This window comes from Polypterus senegalus, chromosome 11, assembly GCF_016835505.1.
Source record: "Polypterus senegalus isolate Bchr_013 chromosome 11, ASM1683550v1, whole genome shotgun sequence".
NCBI classification, from domain to species: domain Eukaryota; kingdom Metazoa; phylum Chordata; class Cladistia; order Polypteriformes; family Polypteridae; genus Polypterus; species Polypterus senegalus.
This window is the reverse complement of record NC_053164.1, coordinates 97820394-97841579: the sequence shown is the minus strand read 5'-3', so window position 1 is coordinate 97841579 and position 21186 is coordinate 97820394. Positions and strand designations below refer to the sequence as shown.

The window sequence follows — 21186 nt, the reverse complement described above, 5'->3', positions numbered from 1 at the left end:
ACTGAACTGGGTGACAAAATGTTAAAATTAATCAAAATGTATGATTTTCGTCAGTTTCTCTGACTGAGTTTTTCTCAGATAAGATCAGGTGCTATTATCTTGTGTTGTTCTCTCATGGTAATACCACTCTGTGTGATCCATTGGACATTTTACAGAAGAATCACTTTGTTTGCTTTTATTGTATAATACACAAGAAAGACAATCTGGAAATGAAACACTTGTATTTTATGCAACCACCTCTTCAATGTATTTTAGTAGGGGTCAGCTATGTTTTCAGTTTTAGGGTCTCATCTTTTAAATGGTGTGGCAGACTAATTAGCCCCTGTGGTTTATCTCCCTGCAAACCTCATTTGGAGTGAGCGGGTCCAGTGATGGATGAATTGATCTTTTTAATTGTATAATATTTGAGTATACACACATTGGCAAAACATACAGGTATCAATATATTAAGGAGTTTTGAAGCAATAAGCTTATTTAAAATGTTAGATTCATCACAACAGATAGCTTCTGGAAAATATTTATCTTATAAAATATTTACATCATCTGTCATATGCATCTAAATTAATTAAAGAGTAAAATAAATACTTAAGGATTTGTTCTTTATCTTATAATGTCTCTTCCTTAATCTACAAGAAAACTTTTCAGAAAAAAGATTTTAAACTGCTCTTTTGAACTGCTCAAACTACATGCTTAGGAAACATATTGTACAAAAACTAGCATATCTACTAGATTTATTTAAAACACAAAGGTACTCCAATTTTCCAGTCATATTTAGCATGAGGGTGTTAATATGATTAACATTCTATGATGAGCGTTGGATCATACATACTGCAATCAGTCAATACAGATATGTGCTCTGTAATTTCGAGTTTGTTCTGGCGAGAAATGGAGATAACTCAAGTGCTAGAAGAACTTGCATACTTTCACTTGCCGGCAGAGTGTGATTCTACACTAAAAACACTTTAGTTTAAAAGCAAAGGCATATCAAGAAGAGGTCTAAGTGATTGATCTTACTTTTGAAAAAAAGTTTAACCACTCTAATTTTAGACCTCTTGTAGCCATGTGCAATCCCACTGTGGCCAGGCGATTATAGTGTGTGTACTCTGGCCTTCTGCTCTGTTCAGTGTTATATATTTAGCCTAATAGCTCTCTACACATATACATGCCAATAAAAACAATACTGGATTTATGTAATGTTTTTCTAGGTCTGCATTTTATTATATACAGTACATAAGGCCTGCTGCAAATCACAGTGATAAAAATTTGTAGACATCATAGAAATGCCATCAATACTAGTAAAACGTTATTTTGCCAACGGGAAGTGCCATTAATTACCATCTATTTAAAAATAAAGCTTTATACAACACTCAAGAATTTCAAAAGTAACTGATTTCCCTGGAATTTTAAAATAAAAATAATCAAGTAGTAGGGAAAAAGACTGCATGGCAATTTGGATCATGTTTAGTATTTTTGCTTAAAAGTATAGACAGATGATTTGTCCAAGAAAAGAAAAAATGTGAACATTCAAGTGTAGCACCCAAAGTTGTTTGACATCTAATACAACACTTTTCCCAGTTAATTCTTCACTAGAATTGCCTGTTGTTCCTTCATCACATTACTAACACATAACTTAAATTTCAAATTAAAAAAATAGATTTGCTTTGAAATTTAATTGGAATATGAATAACCTGACCACATGGTGAATTAAAGTTTCATAGGAAATGTCATGGGGTGGCATACTGTGTAGTGCTACTGCTTCACCAATTAAACATCCTAGATTTAAATCTCTCCCCCAAATGCAGTCCATATGCCATTTGGATGTTGTCATCATGGCAGTGTAGGTTTCTCTCCTGGTCCTTCACTTTTCTTTCCACATGCCTAAATACATTCAACTTAACTGAGTGGGTCCTCTGATGGAGTGTTGTCCTGTCCATGTACCCATTACAGCTAGGAAAGCTCAGGTCTTTCTGAGACTCTGAACTGGACTGTATGGGCTTAAGAATGTAATTTTTTTACTTTATAATTTCTAAAAGGGTCTCATAACTGAGGAACGTAACTGCATTGACAGGGAAGGCTCTCACACTGTTAAGCAGTAGTCCTCGAAAAAGCACAGAAAATCCCTCAGTCCGTATGCTGTCTGTCACACAGTGCAGAATGCCTCTGTACCGACAGCCCTCAAGGCCATCCATTTGAAGGCGGGCCTTTATTACATCCATTGGTGTAGCACAAGCCCATGTGATCACCCCAGCACAGCCTCCAGCGACCAGAACTGCCAGGGTACCTGATTAGAAAGAAAAGCAAAGTCACGCAATTGTGATTTTATTTAGTCAGTCATATAATGGAGAAGTAAATTTATATAGTGACAGAGTAGGACCTTGTTTTATTATCATGACCATTTTCTGCACTTCTCCATGTAAAGCATGCAGATGCCAATCAGGAGATCAGATCTGACATTAACATTTTCATCCCAAAACTAAATTAATTCTTCTAAATTTTAGAAACATTACCTTTAAATTCAATACATTTTATTCATCTTTTAAGTTCTGTTTTTTCTTTTTGGGTAAATAAAGGCAATTTACTTTCAAAAGAATACTATTTAACTGTACAAAAGGGGTGACAAAGATTTCATCTTCAACATTATCCTCAAAAGCACGAAAACATTTTTTAAAACACACAAAAAGTTTTTCAGTGCCATTCATATAAAATGTTTGTCTTGCTTGTGCAACCATTCTATTGTAGCCCACTTCACATCAGCATCTTTGGCTTAATATGTCCCATGAAGCGTACCCCTTCTGATACACGTAGAGGTAGCAGTCACAGAAGGCCAAGTCTAGAGAACAAAGGTGAAATATTTTTAATCCAAAGTTTCCTTTCAGTAGCCTTTGCAATCTGTGCAGTCAGAACACTGTCGTGAAGTGCAGAATAATCGACAGCTTTCCTCACCAGTTTTTTTCTGGTGGTCCACAGTAGATAGCCATGCAAGACATTTTGATAGCATGTAGTCAACACAAAATATACCAACATCATCACGCAGAATTATGCACTGTTTTAACTGTTGTACCAACTCTAGGTTTTAGTGGCATATGCAAGTTTCATCCTCTTATGTTTCTCCCATTCCAAATTTATTAGCTGGGGATTCTCTTTGCAACACTGAATGCAGGGATGCCTCATTTCAGGAGTCAACATTTTGAACACCCAAAGTGCACATCCCTTGTTCATATTTAATTACTCAAGAAGATTGGATTCAGCTGTCCCACAACTAATCTGTTCAGTGTCCGCTCTACATTGTAAATGATTTCTTTTGTTGTTGATGTTAAAAACCAGCCAGACCTTGGTCATCTTTGAGAGAGATGTCCTGCCTGTCTTTTGACCACAGTGTATGAAGTCTCAATACATGTTGATTATCTAAGAATCTGTATAGGTTTATTGTTCTTCAGACTTAGAAATGCAGTCATAATTTAGTGCTTTACTTTTGAGGTTTTCATCTTTAAGTGGTTCTAGAATAAGAAATAAACGCTATAAATGACAAATGCTAGAAAACAAATATTCATATATTTTAATACAAAAGCAGACAAAGGTACTCTTTGGCCATTTACAAAATCAGCACTGTTGGACACCTCTTTCAGGTCCAGGCTGAAAAGGTTTCGATTATATCTTGAACACCTTAGTAAAGAGTATAACTGGGACTGGTCCAAGATGGTCACCATCTAAAACTGCCCATTTCAACTTATCAAAAGCAACATATTTATTCGATTCCTATCCAAAGGACTTTGGCTAATAAAAAAAAGGAAATGGCTATCACACTTGGTTAATCAAGTTGCAGTGTTTTGCCAAAAAATAAGTAAGAAACAAACAGCAAAAGACAACCCTCCTGTTCTCCATGAATATATTAATATTACTAACCTGGTTGTTGGCCTGCCTCAGTCATACCATAACAGATAAGTTCATAAGGCAGAAAATAGAGGCCAAAGCAAGGGATATCTCGTAGGGCTAAAGCACCAAGCCCTCTGTACAGCCCCTGAATGCCCTCTTGTTGCAGTATGGTGGCTGCACAGTGAACCGGACCTCTGTACTTTGAAGTAACACATGCTGTATGTACAGATTGATGAGGGTGTGTCTGGTTTTGGAGACGAACCTTTACCAGGTCAACTGGTGCAGACACTAAAAGCTGCAGACAGAACAGAAGCAAAGTTATCCAGCAAGTCATTCAGTATTTTTCAATGCAATACCCCTCCAACTCACAAAACACTTTACTTTTATCATTTAAAACAAGTCAAACGGTAATGTGAAAGTGAAGGAGGTTTGACAAAAAAACATCTACCAATTAATCATTATGAGTGGAAATATCAATTATAGACATTTTGTACTAAAGGAGCTTTCATTTGTGTTCACTATGATGAACCCAGAAAAGCTTTCAGAAAAGCAGACCTTTCCAGTCTTTGGTATATGTTAGAAAGCAAAAAGAACAAAAAAGAAAGAAAAATGATGTCCCAAATTGGCCATAAGATGTTGTGACAGATGTCCAGGGACCTTGCCCCACTGAAAAGCTGGAAAAAGGGAAGGACTGGGAGAAGGGCAGTATCTTCCCTGTTACACACTGGTCTGCATGGGGCCTTGGGAACAGAGCTTGGAATAATTATGGAGCCCTGGAAGACAGCACTTCCGCCACACCAGGAAGTGCTGCCAGAAAAAGATCAGGAAGCACCTGGACAACATCTGGGTGCAGTATAAAAGAGGCCACCTCACTCCATTCAGAGAGCCGGAGTTGGGTGGAAGAGGATGGAGCTTGCGGCCAGAGGAGTAGAGCTGGCAAAAGGAAAGAAATGCAAAAGGACTGTGAGCAATATTGGGAGTACTGTGCACTATGTGTGTCATGTGAACTAAACGGGCATGCATTTAGACATCTGGAGTCCATGTCTGTCTGTGTCCGGGTTCAAGGTGGTTAACAGCATCTTTCCACTGTTCAGCCAAAAGCCTGGACATATCTTTAAACCTGGATCCCCACAGTATTTTGTAGCAAAGGAAAGCCCTTTCTGCAAGTCAAAATTCAAGGTACTTTAGGTTGGTGATGGGTCTAAAAGAAATGCAGCAACACTTTGGGTTATTAGCAACTAAATCTTTATGCTTGCATTGACGATGACATAACAGAGCATCTTATTAAATGAAACCCACCTGAGTTGCTCCAGCAAAGCAACCAGCAAGAAAAGCATCTGTGAAGGAAGGTGGAAAGTTGCTGTTACTGGGATATGATTGGCTTAAATAGTCCAAAGTGTTGCCATAAGTTCCAAAAGCTACAGAGTTAGAGACTGCAACAGTAAAAACTGGAAAGGACATTCCTTTGAAAAATCCATGAACCTGGGGTTAAAAAAGTAAGAAGGTCTTAAGTTACTTCACTTTACTACTTCACACACCTTTCATTCACCCATCCTTCCATTTTTTGAACCTGCAGTATCTGGCAGAATGACACTGGTCCACTGCTGCTTACAGATAGGAAAAGCAGACCACCAAAGAGTCATCTGCTTATTTTGGGACGCTCACTACCTCAGCATGAATAAGCACTGTCAAAAGTGTTGATGGCTGCCTATCTGTCAAAATCAGAACATTTCAGGCTAAAGATAAAAACTAAAAACTAGAAGTTTAAGAGTGGCCACCTAATAATAAGAAAAGAGATGATCAAGCTGTCTCTTTCTGAACAGGTATATGCAGTAAATTTTTCAAATACGGCTGATTTTACATTGTGTAGTAAAGAATTAAAAAAAAAACAAACCCTTTCATTTTTATAAGTCTTTTTGATGCAGTCTATGATTCCATGATATTTGTACTGTGTTTGCAGGCGGACCTGAAAAAGAGCAAATTTACATTGTTATTGTAATATAATAACAATGCTTAACAGTATTCTGTATTATGCAAATTATTATTTACTCATTAAAAAAATGTCACTACAGATGGAACGATATCTGAATTAATAGTATATACTGTGAATGTCCAAAGCCTAAACATAATATTCAATTAATTGGCATAAAATGCTTAAAGAAAACAATGTGTAATGTGAATCAAAATGAACTGCTAATGTGCACAGAATAGTAAAGGACACACAAAACATTTTCCATGTAAAAACTATACAGTGCATCCGGAAAGTATTCACAGCGCATCACTTTTTCCACATTTGCAAAAATCTCAAGTAAACTTTTTTCACGTTGTCATTATGGGGTGTTGTGTGTAGAATTCTGAGGAAAAAATGAATTTAATCCATTTTGGAATAAGGCTGTAACATAACAAAATGTGGAAAAAGTGATGCACTGTGAATACTTTCCGGATGCACTGTAACTAAAAGATTGCTTTGGTGATATACTAAGCCACTGAAATCAGAATCTGTGCATTGGTTAGTGCTGACAGGTTCAACAGAGAGACAGCAAGCTATGCCACAGGTATATAAATATATCTATTATATATATTAATTGTATTATTTAATTGTAATACACTATATATTACTTGCATATGACTACTTAATGTTCCATTCACTTAAATTATTAAATAATTAAGTAGTGCAGTATTGTCCGCTTTGAATGGGTTCATGTGGTAGTGGATATAAGGCTCTGTTTCCCTTCATTTTATCAGACATCAGTTTAAATCCTTTAACTTCTCAAGAAAACTGAAATGGACAGAAAAAGAACACTGTATTTTACATATATTCACTGTAACAGAAGGCATACATTTATTCTTAGGTTTTTTCTTTTGGTCTACATGTGTTCAGCAAGGCTTCATCTAATATTTTTTGTATTGTTCTAGGACCCTAAGTAACCCTATCCCACTTTATGACTATTCCGAAGTTCTTTCATATAGACATATGTTTGCTAAAATCTAAGATGTTGTAACTAATCATGTATTCATCATGAATGTTAGAACTTTTGTTAGAACTAAAGCTAAGAGATGTCTCTGTCAAGGACTTCATAAAATGCACTACTATTCAAGGAAAAGAATGGCAAATTCGCAAAATAAAGTCAGAAACTCTATTAATGAAAAATGATTATATACATAAAAAAAAAATATTAAAATTGTCTAGCATTGTATCTGCCCATGTGACTCCAACAATAGCAGCCATCAAATCATGTCTGACATTCCCTCTTTCTCTTCTGCTTCCTGTGTAAGTGCAAATCTGTTGCTATCATGTAACATTATAAAATATGGTCTTCTCTATGAAATAAATGAACCTGACACTAGTATTTTGGAGGGACACAACTGAAAGCATAACACAAGCTTTATTTTTGGTCAAATTTCATACTTCACTATTCTTTCTTTTAATGGTGTAAATTAAAGATGACTGAAGAAAAAAAAAATTGGCTTACTGTACACCAGGCACATACCCAGGAATGAACTTGGGAGGATGGGAAAGCACATGAATCATAATCCTGTCCGTGATCAATCAGATAGAACTCTCATTACATTTATTTCAGGGGGTGTGGGCTCAAAACTGAAGTCCACTCCTAAGGCTTTAGCAATGAATTATGGCCTTAATCAATTATAAACATCTCCATGCAAATTTACTTTCATATTTCTTGTAATTGTTCTAATATGTTGTAGGCCAATTTTAAAAAGGTAATAAGTAAATTATTGAAGTGTAACAAATGCTACTAAACAAGTTGGATTTTGTCATATATTGCCCACACTGCCAAAAGGTTTTTACTAATTCAAATGTATTAAATTAAGATGTTTAAATAATTAAATATTTTACATCTCCTAAATATATTTGTGGTCTTTAAAACTTTGAAAGAACGTTTAACTAATGCTGAAAACTATTAAATAAAGCTAAAACCTTTATGGTGTCCATAGGATGTCCAAGAACCAAACCAACAGCACCTATAAAAAAATAAAATAAGAATATGTACTGATTTATTGAGACGGGCAGGCTGCCTCTATTAAGGAAACTAGTTACAGTATTTATTTCTGTTGTTTAACCCCTATGCATTAATAGTACTCGTCTTTTTATTCTGCATGGCTTGTGTTGTTTTATATTCATTTACAGGGCTTATGTACAATACTTCCTCTACAGTACCCCTAGAATGCTCTTAGTCCATACTTACTTTAGATGCTGATCTGCTGAGTTCGCCGCTGCTCCTATATTACTGAGAACAGATCTATGAGCTCCCCTCCATCTCCCAGCTATCACAGGAGCCAGTAAGTAGCCTAGCTTATGTCAACTTGTCCTTTGTTCTTTGTACTTAAGTGTAAGATTTAAAAATAACCTTTAAGTGTATATACTTTTGTTCTCACAGCTATACCTTCAGCCTGTGTCTGTCTCACTCATGATAAAGTGTGATACAGGCAAACAAGCTGAATATTGTCAAATATTGTCCAAAAACAAATGTTTTTGCTAATTCACATTAGATGAAGATTGCTATAATTGAAAATCTTACAACTCTTAAATATAGTTTTTTTTTCTGCCTGATAAATTGAGAACATTTTGTTCAAGACCATGTAAACTAGGTTCTTGCAACGAAGACACGTTCTGCTTTACATTCATTGACAACTACATCAGGAATCGACTGGCACAAAAAATTAACATTGTGTTGCTGCTACTTGTTTACTCTACAGAGAAGATAAAAAAACATCAAAAAACATAAAACTTTATCATTACATGTAGTAAATGTAGTAAATTAAATAAAGAATTTTAAAATGTAAAAAAGTCTCAAAATAAATGCAAATGTTAAAATTAAATATTCCAAAAATCTAAATAAAAAAACAACTAAATGTGGATTATGTCAAAAAAAAAAGAAAACAAAAAAATGAATTGGCATGAGCTACCCTAATTGTAATGATTTACTTACTGAGTTAGAAGTACATAATAAACAACAGTAATTTTATATTTAAAGATATTAAATTGTGTGCTTCCATTTAAAAGTTCAAAGTCTAAATATCCTCGATTATAATAGAAATTTGTAATTTTTCTCCCTCCTATAGAGGCCCATACACTGCTACATCCTCAGTAAAGTATCAAAAATTTTAAATAACATCATATTCATAATCCCTGACCTTGACGTAGTCTAAAATGCTTATGTTTGAAATTTGCTATTTGTAATCTTCTGGAACTGGCTCTTAGAGGGCTAGGACCACCAGTAAAGAATTAATTGAACATCAAAAACATTATCAGACCGGTGATAACTAACCTCAAAATTGCACATTTTGACACTCCATATGCTTATATTACCCATCCCCATTCCCCAGGTTTTTTGAAAAGAAGTAACATTGACCCCTTAAGTGCCATTAGGGATGAAACCCTGAGTCAGTTAATGTGGCATGCATATATTCAAGTCCTTCTGATCATTTTTGCTGAAGACACCAATTGGTTTACTCTTTACCATAACAGTGTCGTTTCCTGCTTAAAATATGGCCCATCAATGGCCTAAAAAGTTGGGCCCAAACATAGGGGAGGACCACAAAAGCTTGATGTTTTGCATAACTAGACATTAGGATCAACAAATGGTGTATCATGTTAGGGTTTTCCTGTACTGGTGAGTCAGGAGACACCCATAGAAAAAAATGAAACTGAAGTGATTTTTAAGAATTCATAAGTAATTCTTAGTCCACATCCAAAATACTATATCCTTAATCCATGAACAAAAGTTCAAATCCAGGGAGTCCAAAGGCAAACATGATGAAAAACACTAACCACTTAAGAAGAGTGGAGCACAAAAGGTAGCCGATAAGCACTTGCTAACATAGGTAATGCAACAGCTCCCTGGCTATGGCAGTCGGTGCCTTAAAATGTACTCTTAGGTACGGTACTTTCAAATGGAACACCTGACAGCTCTGAACAACAAAATGCCAGGCAAAATCACAAAAAAACTCAGAGAGCAGACAAACAAGGGATCAGGGGAAATGACATATAAATGAAAAAGACTAGAAAACAGAAGTACAGTCTGAACGGTTAACCTAACATGCCCCATGTTGTGATAGCATAATTGTAAAACATTATGTGGCATAATACATTTCTTCTGGGAACTATGTATTTTTTCACTCTCCCTAAATTATGTTTCATCTAGTTTTACCTTTGTCTGTTTCATTTTAGTCTCATGAATTATAAGTAATATTTATCATTATATTTTGATTGCTACACACCATCTTGGTATTTAACAAACACTGTGTTTTTGTGACTTGGTTGTCAAGACACCATCACTTGTGGCTAGGATCCTAAAGGTCTGAAATTGCACTAGAATCCCTGTCCAATATGTTGAATATTTTATCTTCTAATAGATTTAGGGATATCAAATTTTTATATCATTTTCAGATTTTGTTTGGTTCACATAATCGGTTCCTATATCTGGCTCTGACAGTTGTTATCTGTTCTTCCTGTTCTGACAATGCATATCCTTTTAGTTTTGTTCTTCAACTTCTGGTCCTTTATACTTTGTCTATATCAATGACATCATTTTGCAGAACACATGAATTGTAACCTCACCCAGTACAAATCCTAAGAAGTGACCTGCAAGGGCTTTCTTCACTTCTCCAGCTCTATAAAGCTACAGGGGATTAGAGAAGTAAATGGAAGGGAAAAAAAGTAAAGCAGAGGGCAAGCAAAAACACACGAGGAACAAACAAGAAAACAGCACACAAACCACGCAGCAGATGCAGTCTCAACAGCTACTGAGGTGATTAGTAACAAATAAGGTCAACAACAGGTGAATGCCAGCATACGCAGTGAACACAAAAATAAGTGTCAGTATAAAGTTAAAAGCACATCTTGAAACACTTCGAAAAATTATAAAAGAACTTCAGCCAATGCTAAACAAAGACAAAACACAGAAAAATGTATTTCCTGAACCTCCCCTCCTGGCATACAGACAACTGCCGAACCTGCAGTAACTAATTGTCCGAAACTCCCTAAAAGAACCGACAGAAAATGGCACATCTCCCTGCCTACAGGAAAGATGTAAAACGTGTGCCCACATCTACTACACCGTAGTAGTTATACCAAACTGCCGACTTGAACATCACATAAAGGGATCATTTTCCTGCAGATCATCTAATATTGTCTACCTAATTCTCTGCATGAAATGTCCTGACACTGCACTCTATGTGGAAGAAACTGGACAAACACTCTGCCGGAGAATGAATTTACACAGATTCCACATTAAAAATGGCAACACAGATGTTCCTGTAGCGGCCCACTTCAACAGCCATGGACACTGTGAGAGGGACTTTAAAGTCACAGTGCTTATGGGCAACTTCAAAACGCAGCAAGAGAGAAAAGAATGGGAAGTTAAACTCATATTAAAATTTAATCCATTACAACATGGGTTGAATAAGGACAAGAGTTTTATAGCCAGGACTGTATGAGGACTGTTTGCATCTCTCAGACTGACACTGATAACCTGTCTACAGACCCACATTGTTTTGAAAAACTCATCACAAATGCCAAAGGACTTTGTTGGACAGTTATCTTATCCAAAGATCTTGACCATACATTGTTCCTCTCTCTCCTGTTTAATTAATCTTAGCCTGAATGAACCTATTAATTTTTTACATTTAAGATTTTTCATTTAAAGATTTACCATTGTTGTTTCTTGTCCTAGTGTGTGGATATAAACACAGGAAACTTCAGTTTCTGTATTACATCTTGCCTGAAGAAGGGGCCTGAGTTGCCTCGAAAGCTTGCATATTGTAATCTTTTTAGTTAGCCAATAAAAGGTGTAATTTTGCTTGACTTTTCTCTACATTCATAATGGCTAACACGATACAACACCCTAGTACTATAGTATAAAGTTAAATAAAGTCTAAGCCTGCAGTTTATTTTTGAAGTATTCTTAAGAAGAAAGAATCTCTGTAAGAGCATTACAAAGTAAACTAGTTGACAAAATTACCATAATTATGTCTCTTTGCTCACCTACTCAATACTAAAACACTGTCTGAAAAATTAAAAAGTTTGATTAACCTCTTTGGTGTTAACAGCAGGTATGACACATCAGTAGAATTCTACGTAATCACAGATTTGCCCAAGTCAGACATGGGGTGACGTTCAATGATCCACTTTATAGTGTAAAGCTCAAATAACTCTGGAGACAGTATTTTGCTGTTATCTAGTAGATAAAACAACATTATACTGCAGAGAATTCATTAATATTTCTATGTTTTACCATTTCAATATCAATCAATATTAATGAGAGACAGCCTTCAACCAAAACACATTGGGGTGTAAACAAGAAGCTGAAAATTCAGTTTTAGAACAAATTGTAAATTAACCATTAGTTGAATTTAAGTGACAGTGTTGCCAGTGTGAAGTGGTCATCAGATCAGACAGTAAAATTGATACATACGCACTGTATGACTGAAATGCTGTGATATGCATGGTCACTTCTATTGTGTAAAGTTGCTGCGGGTTGCATTGCAAAAAGGCAAAATGATAGCAATGAAATAGAAAGACAAGAAAGATGTTGGCCTCTTAACCACTGTTCATACTGTGGCAACTGTCAATGGTCATGTCAGAGTAAATGTGGAAGTCACTAGCCTGCAATAACACAAGGAGCACATCAATCATATGCGTCAGGCATCAACATTCTACCCTCTCCAGTGCAAACAGAACAAATATTATAAGAAAAGTGTGCAAAGAAATATTCTACTAAGAAGTACAGTTAAAAGGAGAAATACAAATAGACTGAGTACATTGAAAACATACAGCGGTCCAAACCAAGGAGCATCTATTCATGTTTATTGATTTTTAATGGCAATTATTTTATGGATCGTTACATCAAAGAATCATGGAAAGAATCAAATTTCAGGAAAAAATCTGCATTTTACCTTTAGAATATAAAGTGTTTTCAATTGTCAATACTTGAAATTTTGTTTTTGTTAACATTCTGAGGAACTGTCTTCTTCACAAAAGATGTCTTATCTTATATATAAACGTCTACGTGTGGAAGTGTGTGTGTGTCTGTCTGTCGGGCACAGAAGTGCAAGGCGGCCTGGAAATGCAAGGTTACAGCATGAAGCTCAAAGAGCCAGCAAGGCAGGTTAACAAGTTGGAAGAAGAAAGTAGTAAGAGGCTACAGCATGAAACTGATAGAAAGCAACACCGTTGCCAAAGTGAAACCGCCAAGGAAAGAAAAAAACACTTAACCGCTAATACACAAGCAAGAGGAGCACATTGGCAAAACAAATTCTCAGAGGAGACAGAAACTCACCTAGCCACTGATAGACAAGGGAGCGAGCATGTCAACAAAACAAAATCTCAGAGGAGAGAGAAACTCACCTAGTCACTGACAGACAAGGGGGGTGGGGGGGGATGTGCGAGCACATCAGCAAAACGAAACCGCCGACTCTGCTTATCAATTTTTTTTCCTGACTATTTCAATAGTTTCTAGGAGCCCCAGGCTTATCACAGTACGAGCTTACACAGCTAGTTTACAATAAGCTTGTGGTACTGATTGATAACACTAATCAATTAAAATAAGCAAATCATAACAATAAAAATTACATAAACATTATAAGGCATTTTTGTTGTAGTGGTCACTACAAAAGGTGCTAAAATAAAGAATGATTAATTGATCTTCACAGCTTCAGTTTTACAGAGGTCAAGAGTAGCATCTTTATCATTCACCTTTGGTTTTAAGTATTGTTATTTCAATAACTTTGACTTACCAGATATCCATCCTGCTATGAACTCAGCGAAAGGCATTCTTCATTAATTGGCCAGATAGATGCATCTACTAAAATGAAAACACATTGGAAAAGTTATATAACCTTAGCAGAAACAGAAGTTAACTGTAAGAAGAAGAAAAAATCAATGCAGATACAACAACACACTAACCCTGTGGTTAATGCTGCTGCCTTATAGATTAAACGTCCTGTCTTGAAATCACCAAACCTGTTTGTTTTCAGTTTGTACATTTTCCCTGTGCCTGTATGGGTTCCCCTCCTATTTTACTGGTTTTCCTCCCAATCTTGCATTACTGATGTAGCAACACAACAGTTAGCAGAGTGCAACTTAACTGAGAAATACAAGTTGGCATCGGGAAATCATCTAAAATACAGGCAACGGGACATGCAAGGACATGACAATAAGACTTAACTAAGACTGTTCAAAATGAATTCTTCAATAAAACACACTAAGCTTTTGTTAACCTTGGTGACGGAAAAGTAATATTGAATGTCACTTTATTGGTGGCGTAGGAAACAGGGTTCATGTGTGAGACTGAAATTCCCTAGAGACAGTTTACCTGAACTCTTAGGCACAGTTTTGTTTCTGGAATCAGCCCTCTTCAAATATGGAGGTCTCTCCTGCTTAGGATGATAATGTCAATGAGGTGCAAATGTTGGTGTATTGTGTGACTATGCCAGTCCCCTACAGACTCCCTCTTCCCACATGGGAGTCTGCTGAACCAACACCGTCGATAGTTATGACCGAGATGAGTTGACAAATGAGGACCATTCTCAGATGATGCCAGAGGATGGTGGAAAAAGTGCTCAAGTGCTTTTATTTAAAAACCAGTGAAAACAATAGTAAAACCAAAAAGGTGTCCATTGTGCAGTGTTCTAAAACAGTACATATATAAATCCAAAAAAATCATTGTGAAAAGTGGGGGTGAAAAAAATCAATAAATAAATCTGTTAAAAATCCGAGGTTAAAATGCAGACTAACTCCTCCTGATCTCAGCCCACCTCCTTCTCATTCACCCCAGCTCACCCATTGCTTGCATATCCAGTGGAGACTCAGCAGCCACAAGCTCCTTTCGGCAAACATCCGTCTAGGCTGCCTCCAGGCATCATGGCCAGACCGTCCGAGGTCAGCTCTCCTCCCTTCTTCCTTCGCGTTCATGTGGTAGCACCTCGGAAGCCTAGGGAGGGCACCTGCCTTGCTGGCCACACTCCACCCAAATGTTCAGTGGGGCCAACTAGCCCCTAGAGCACCATAGTCAATGCTCCTTCGCGGGGCTCCAGCTCAAACTGCTTCCTCCTTTCAGGTGGCCAGATCGTCCCTCTAAGACTGCCTTTCATGTCTTTTAACCTCTTTCGATCTTTCCTTCCATTTCTTTGATTTCTCTCATCTTTGATTCCTTTTCTTTGATTTCTCTTGTCTTTGATTCCTCCTCCCCGTTTGTGCCGGCCAGTATATATACACACTTGTCTCCGTGGGCATAGCGCCTTAATCACATGCCACAGGAAGCCAATGAAGCAATTGAGAATGATCACACCCGCAGGTGCGACTCGCCCCAACTACTTCATTAACTCCCTGCAGACGTGCAATCGTGCCCACGGAGAGTGACACGGCTTTATGGATTTAAATCACGGCCCTTTTTTTTTTTTGAAGCTGTGGACCTGCCATACCACATATTGCTTGTTTGTCTGCACCTATCAACTATTCAACCTTCTTCAAGACAGTGGTTATAATGCATGAAAGTGTACCACCTCCTGATGTTCTAGTCCTACTGGGAGACTTCAGTGCTTATGTGGGGAGTGAGACAAAAATACAAAGAGGAATGATTGATAGAAATTGACATGTTGGTCCATAATGATATGCTAAACTCACTGGTCCAGTAACACAGAGAAACTACAGAATATAATAAAGGGCAGAGCAGACTTTTTTCCTTGGAGACTATGCAACTTTAACGTGAGTAGTGACATGCTTTGCATTTTCTATAACTCTGTGATTTTTTATGCTGTAGTGTGCAGGGCTAGTAATATCATTTCAGGAAAGATCCACCAAATCAACAAACTGATTTAGAAAGTAGGCTCAGTTGTATGATGCGCGTTGGATCCGCTAGAGATAGAAGTAGAGGAGATGACAAGGACAAAAATGTTTTTAAATTTCCCCATTGTGACAAATAAAGTGTTATATATCTATCTAATCTATCTATCCATTAATTAGTCACTGGAGGATAAAATATTTTAAGGCAATCCTGACCTTAAAAAAAATATATGAATTTTTTTTTTTTCCTTCTTGAGGTGCATACATCAATGTGTGCAACTCAACAGACAGTGAATCAATGCACTTCTTACAATGCATGGGTAAAATGTGTGGATGCCGCAGAAGGAAATAACTGATACAAAAGAGCTACTTGTTCCAAAAAATGGAAAGTAGACACAGACAACAGAACTTTCAAAGATTAATGGACGAAGCAATGTATGTTCATTTTTCTTGCATGTAGTTCAAAACCAGTTTGTCTCTTGCTCTGGAACTGTGGCTTTAGTAAAAAGTAGCAATGTGAAGCGAAACAGACAGAAACTGACAGAAAACAGATCGTTTGTGCAAACATATCCGTGCCAGTCCGAAGTGAGGGCACGTAAAATAACTGAACTGATAGCTCACTATGACAGATCCACCAGAGTTCTTTCACATCCACTTAAAGCCCAGCAGCATGCAAATGAATGTTCAATTACTGTACCATGGACTTTGGGGCAACATAAAAAAATAATTTTCTGATGGGACACACCTGTAAAGGAATACACTTTTAGTTTTATTCAGATGGTTCTGTTTTCTTTTACATAAAATGTGAATGTGATATGTTTACTTTTATTTTGCATTAAAAAGAGTTGTTAATTTGCTTTATATGTTATGTTAAATATAGCTCTTTATATTCCGCACAAATAAAAGGCCAATTAAATTCAAAGAATTTAGATATTTAAAATCCTTACTGAAAATGGAAAATAAATATTGTTGAAATGCTTTGGTAAGTACAGTTTGTTTATTTTTTATAGAAATGCAATGACTACATATATAGGGATCTGAATCATAGCGCAAACATGAGGTTCTGACTTTTGATAGGAGAAAATGTTGTTTGTCAGACCTCTTTAAATTTTAATTCAATACCCCTGCTCTAATACCTCTCTTTTTAACTCATTGGTATGCCAGGTATGTTACAGTGTTGACCACCCTAATATAAATCCAAAATTCATGTGAAACAGAAGAATATCGATTATCCCTACTAATTATTTCAGTTTGCTGTATGTTCACTAATGTATATAAAGAATGCCAAATAACCATCCAAGTAGTTTTTAAGTGAGGCAGCAGCAACAAAGATATTTTTTACTGTGTCAGGAGCAAAGGTGTAGGTATGTCTTCCAAAAAAAAAATTCCAAGGCACACTCCTGCAGCCACTGCGGCTCTCCAGGACTGACATTGCCCACCCCTGTCTTAGACGTGCTAAACTGTCCAAAGGTGTGAGACAGGGGGAAGCAAAAAAAAGTAGCTCAGAGATTACCATTCGCAGACACAGCACTTAGTGAGTACTTTGGACGCTTTTCCCAGCTGCTTTGTCCCTTTGCCCACTCATACAGGCGGTCCTCTCTCTGCCTCACTACACTGACCTGTGGTCAGAGGCAACTTGTTTGCCCACTGGCCTTCAGCAGATGAATGCCCAACATGTCTCCTGGCATTGGCCTGGTTTTTTTATTGCCTTCTTTTCAACTTACCTTTTGGGAAGGCATTCAGATTCAGGTTGTACTTGCTCAACTAGTATTTGGTTAAATGTTCAGGTTTAAGTTTAAACTTTGCCATTTTTTTAATTCCTTTGTGTTAAGATAGATAGATGATTCATTGTGTATTTACTTCATGATTTATGTATTACTTTAATAATTACATGTTTTATTGTTAGATTAATCGCAATTAATTAAATAAATTTATGTGATTAATTAGTTCATTTTTAAAATCTGTTTCCACCCTTATATCTTCTTATCTTTTAGCTGCTGCCATTAGGGGTTACCACAGCAGATCATCTTTTTCCATATCTCTCTGTCCTCTGTATCTTGTTCTGTTACACCCATCACCTTCATGTCCTATCTCACCACATCCATGAACCTTCTCTTAGGCCTTTCTCTTTTCATCTTTTGTGGCAGCTCCATCCTTGGCATCCTTTTCCCAATATACCCAACATCTCTCCTCTGCACCTGTCCAAACAAACACAATCTCGCCTTTCTGACTTTGTCTCCAAATCGTCCTACCTGAGCTGACCCTCTAATATACTATTTTCCATCCTTTTACATACACACACACACCTATATATATATATATATATATATATATATATATATATATATATATACACACAAACACACAACTATATATATATATGTTTAAAATTACAAATCATAAAACTCAGAGGTGATTAAAGTGCACAAAGCAGACTTTCATTTAAAGGTATTTGCAGACATTTCAGTCACAGCACGTAGAAAGTGCAACACTCCTGAAATGAGCATCTAAAAGCCATGTATGTCATGTAATTCTAGAAAAGGCAGTATCAAGTATCAGCATGGCTGTCCCTGTTGCACCAGCCACATGGAAATCACGCCTATTCATATACTAAAGTTCGACAATGAAAAGCAGCAAGCGTCACAGGTTCAAACTTGTGAATGCTTCACGGCCCCTTTAAAAAGTGAACTTTGTAAAATTATGAAATAGATACAGATAAATGCACAAAATGACCAGTGAATATCACAGGAATTACAGATTATCACACAGGCACGGTCAATTACGTTTGGTCTTCAGTTGGAAAGAAAACTAGCAGTCACGCTGCTTTATACCCATTCAGTGAATATCTTTCTGAATATGTCTAATTATTATTATTATTATTATTACACGCACTAAAATCCCTTCAAATTTCTGGTTTCGAATTTCTATTGAAATGATGGTGGTTAAATGCACAGTTACACGAATGCTGAGCAGTCGCTTAAACTGGATGAGGGAAAATTCCTGTGAAAACAACCCCGCCTTCTCCCCCCTAAACTGCACACTACGCTCCTTATCAATGAGAAGCTTATTTTCAGAAGTTTTAAGAAATGCGCCGCGTGTGATGCCACTTGTATTGGCTAGTGGGTGTATAGTGCGGTAAAAGCGAAGTCTGCTAATACGTACTTACCATAAATCCGGCGTGCAGCCCGAAGACCGACAAGCGAAGTCCTAAATTCAAGATAACATGCGATAATGCCAAACCGAGCAAGACCCCGCCTCCTCCTCCTCCTCCTCCTCCCTTCTGCGCCTCCTCCTCTGTGTGCCAGTTCGTTGGTTCTAGAGAAGAAGGAGAGAGAGAGAGAATGAGAGAGAAGGAGGAGGAGGATGTCGGGAGGTCCTGTACCTTTGTGGTTAACCTCTGAAGGACTGACCAGAGGAAGGTTCTGGTATAAACGAAAGATGCGCATCAGAACACACTCGAAGCGCCAAAGATAAATTGTTAACAATCAAGAGAAGCATTTAAATGTTCATTTTTAAATACCATTTTGAAAGATCTTTCTTTCTTTCTTTCTTTCTTTCTTTCTTTCTTTCTTTACTCATTTATCGATCGATTAATTTATTGCATTTTTGGCCGGAATACCAGTCCTTTTTTATGGTTCTATTGCAGTATGCATATGAATTTCCTCATGGGATTAATAAAGTATACCTGATCTACAGTAATCTATTCTAAAATTACGCACAACCATACACATTAAAAGTTTCAGGATCCCCATATTTTTATCGCAAATGCTGTCTGTATTTAAGTTTACAAGACAACAGAATTAAATAGGTTGTTATTTTGTTCACTGAAATACAGTACGTCGACCTTAAAAGTTATTGTGCAAAACATTTCGTTTATTGTGGGGAGTGGTGGAATGTTGGACGGTCTACCATGCAACTGAGAATTCCACTGTGCTCTGCAAACTTGACAATACTACTATTTCACTAAAATGAACTGAGTTAACCTGATAAAGAACACTATGTACAAGAACAAGAAACACTGGTAAAACTCCAAAGGCTGCCAAGGAACATTTATTTGACAGTTACTGCTATATAAAAAAAAATGTTTTGTTTGGTCTTAATAAGCCTTACAAAATACCACTTCAACACTTTAGGTGCTACATGTTATTATTCACTCCAATAATAATAATAATAATAATAATAATAATAATAATGTACAGTATTTTATTTACATAGTGCTCTTCCCATGCTCAAAGTGCTTAACAAAATTTTCAGATGGGTATAAAAGTTATAATAGCACCAAAAAATATGAAATTAATAACACTGGAAACTAATATTAGACATTAACACCTTCTTCTTCTTGCAGTAAGTGTTTTCTTAAAAACATGTCTTCACTTGTGCTGTCATAATATACATTACTGCTTTACGTTAATACATAGTCCCTTTATTGTTTTGTCTGTGTTCCACAACAGTTTCCATGCTTTCTTAAAGATGATCAAACAAAAGGAAACACTGGAAAATGGAAGACTTCAGTATAAGCCTGGGGGTAATTTATCACTGATTGTCTTAGTACTCTAAGTCAGTGATTCCCAGCCTTTTTTCTGTGGCGGCACACTTTTTATAACCAAAAAAATCCCAAGGCACACCACTTTTCTACGAAACCACAGAAAAATGAAATCCCATACATGGGCTCAACTTTTTTTCAATGAGAAAATCCAAAAGATACATCAGCACCTTGGTCCAGATCCTTTCTGTATTTCTGCTGAACTACACTCACCTATTCACTCTTTCTCTTCTTTCCAGCTTCCCACTTCCTGTGAAATCTCAGATCTCATCTGCAAATCCAAGTCATCTACTTGTCAGCTGGACCCCCTGCCTACAGTTTTGGTTAAAGCCTGCCTCCCCTCTCTAGTCCCTCTTATTTCTGCCATCATTCACTCTTCTCTTACTACTGGTATTATTCCCTCATCTTTCAAAACTGCTGCTATAACCCCAATATTAAAAAAACCTGGTTGTGATCCTACTAATTTCAATAATTTTCCCCATTTCTAACTTGCCCTTTATCTTCAAAATTCTTGAAAAAATAGTAGCTATCCAACTTCACACCCACTTGTCTCACAATAATCTATATGAGAAGTTCCAGTCTGGTTTTCGCCCCCTTCATAGTACAGAAACAGCACTTGTTAAAATTACTAATGACCTCCTTATGGCTGCTGATTCTGGTCTAATCACTATTCTCATCCTTCTTGATCTGAGTGCGGCCTTTGATACTATTTGTCATACCACTCTCCTTAATAGATTATCTTTGATTGGCATTACTCACACTCCACTTGATTGGTTTAGATCTTACCTTTCAGGCCGCACTCAGTTCATACAGCTTAAAACTTTCACATCCCAACCCACCGCTGTTACTTCTGGTGTGCCCCAAGGCTCTGTCCTGGGGCCTCTTCTTTATTATTTACCTTCTTCCCTTGGCAATATTTTTCGCAAATATAACATTAATTTTCACTGTTATGCTGATGACACCC

At 36.8% G+C, this 21186-nt stretch overlaps 1 protein-coding gene across 2 annotated transcripts; it reads right to left on the bottom strand.

Annotated features, from left to right (window-relative positions):
• Positions 1 to 371: 371 nt before the first annotated feature.
• Positions 372 to 18952, bottom strand: LOC120539340 (solute carrier family 25 member 45). 2 transcript variants are annotated; one of them, XM_039769327.1, is made up of 7 exons: positions 18846 to 18952; positions 13633 to 13700; positions 7814 to 7857; positions 5768 to 5839; positions 5173 to 5355; positions 3904 to 4168; positions 372 to 2281 (listed from the first exon to the last, which is right to left on the bottom strand). In XM_039769327.1, the coding sequence occupies exons 2-7, from the start codon at positions 13667 to 13669 to the stop codon at positions 2013 to 2015; spliced, it is 870 nt and encodes a 289-aa protein (XP_039625261.1). In that variant the 5' UTR covers positions 13670 to 13700; positions 18846 to 18952; the 3' UTR covers positions 372 to 2012. The 2 variants fall into 2 exon arrangements, with proteins under 2 accessions (XP_039625261.1, XP_039625262.1); XM_039769328.1 differs by lacking the exons at positions 7814 to 7857; positions 18846 to 18952.
• Between the last annotated feature and the right edge of the window lie 2234 nt (positions 18953 to 21186).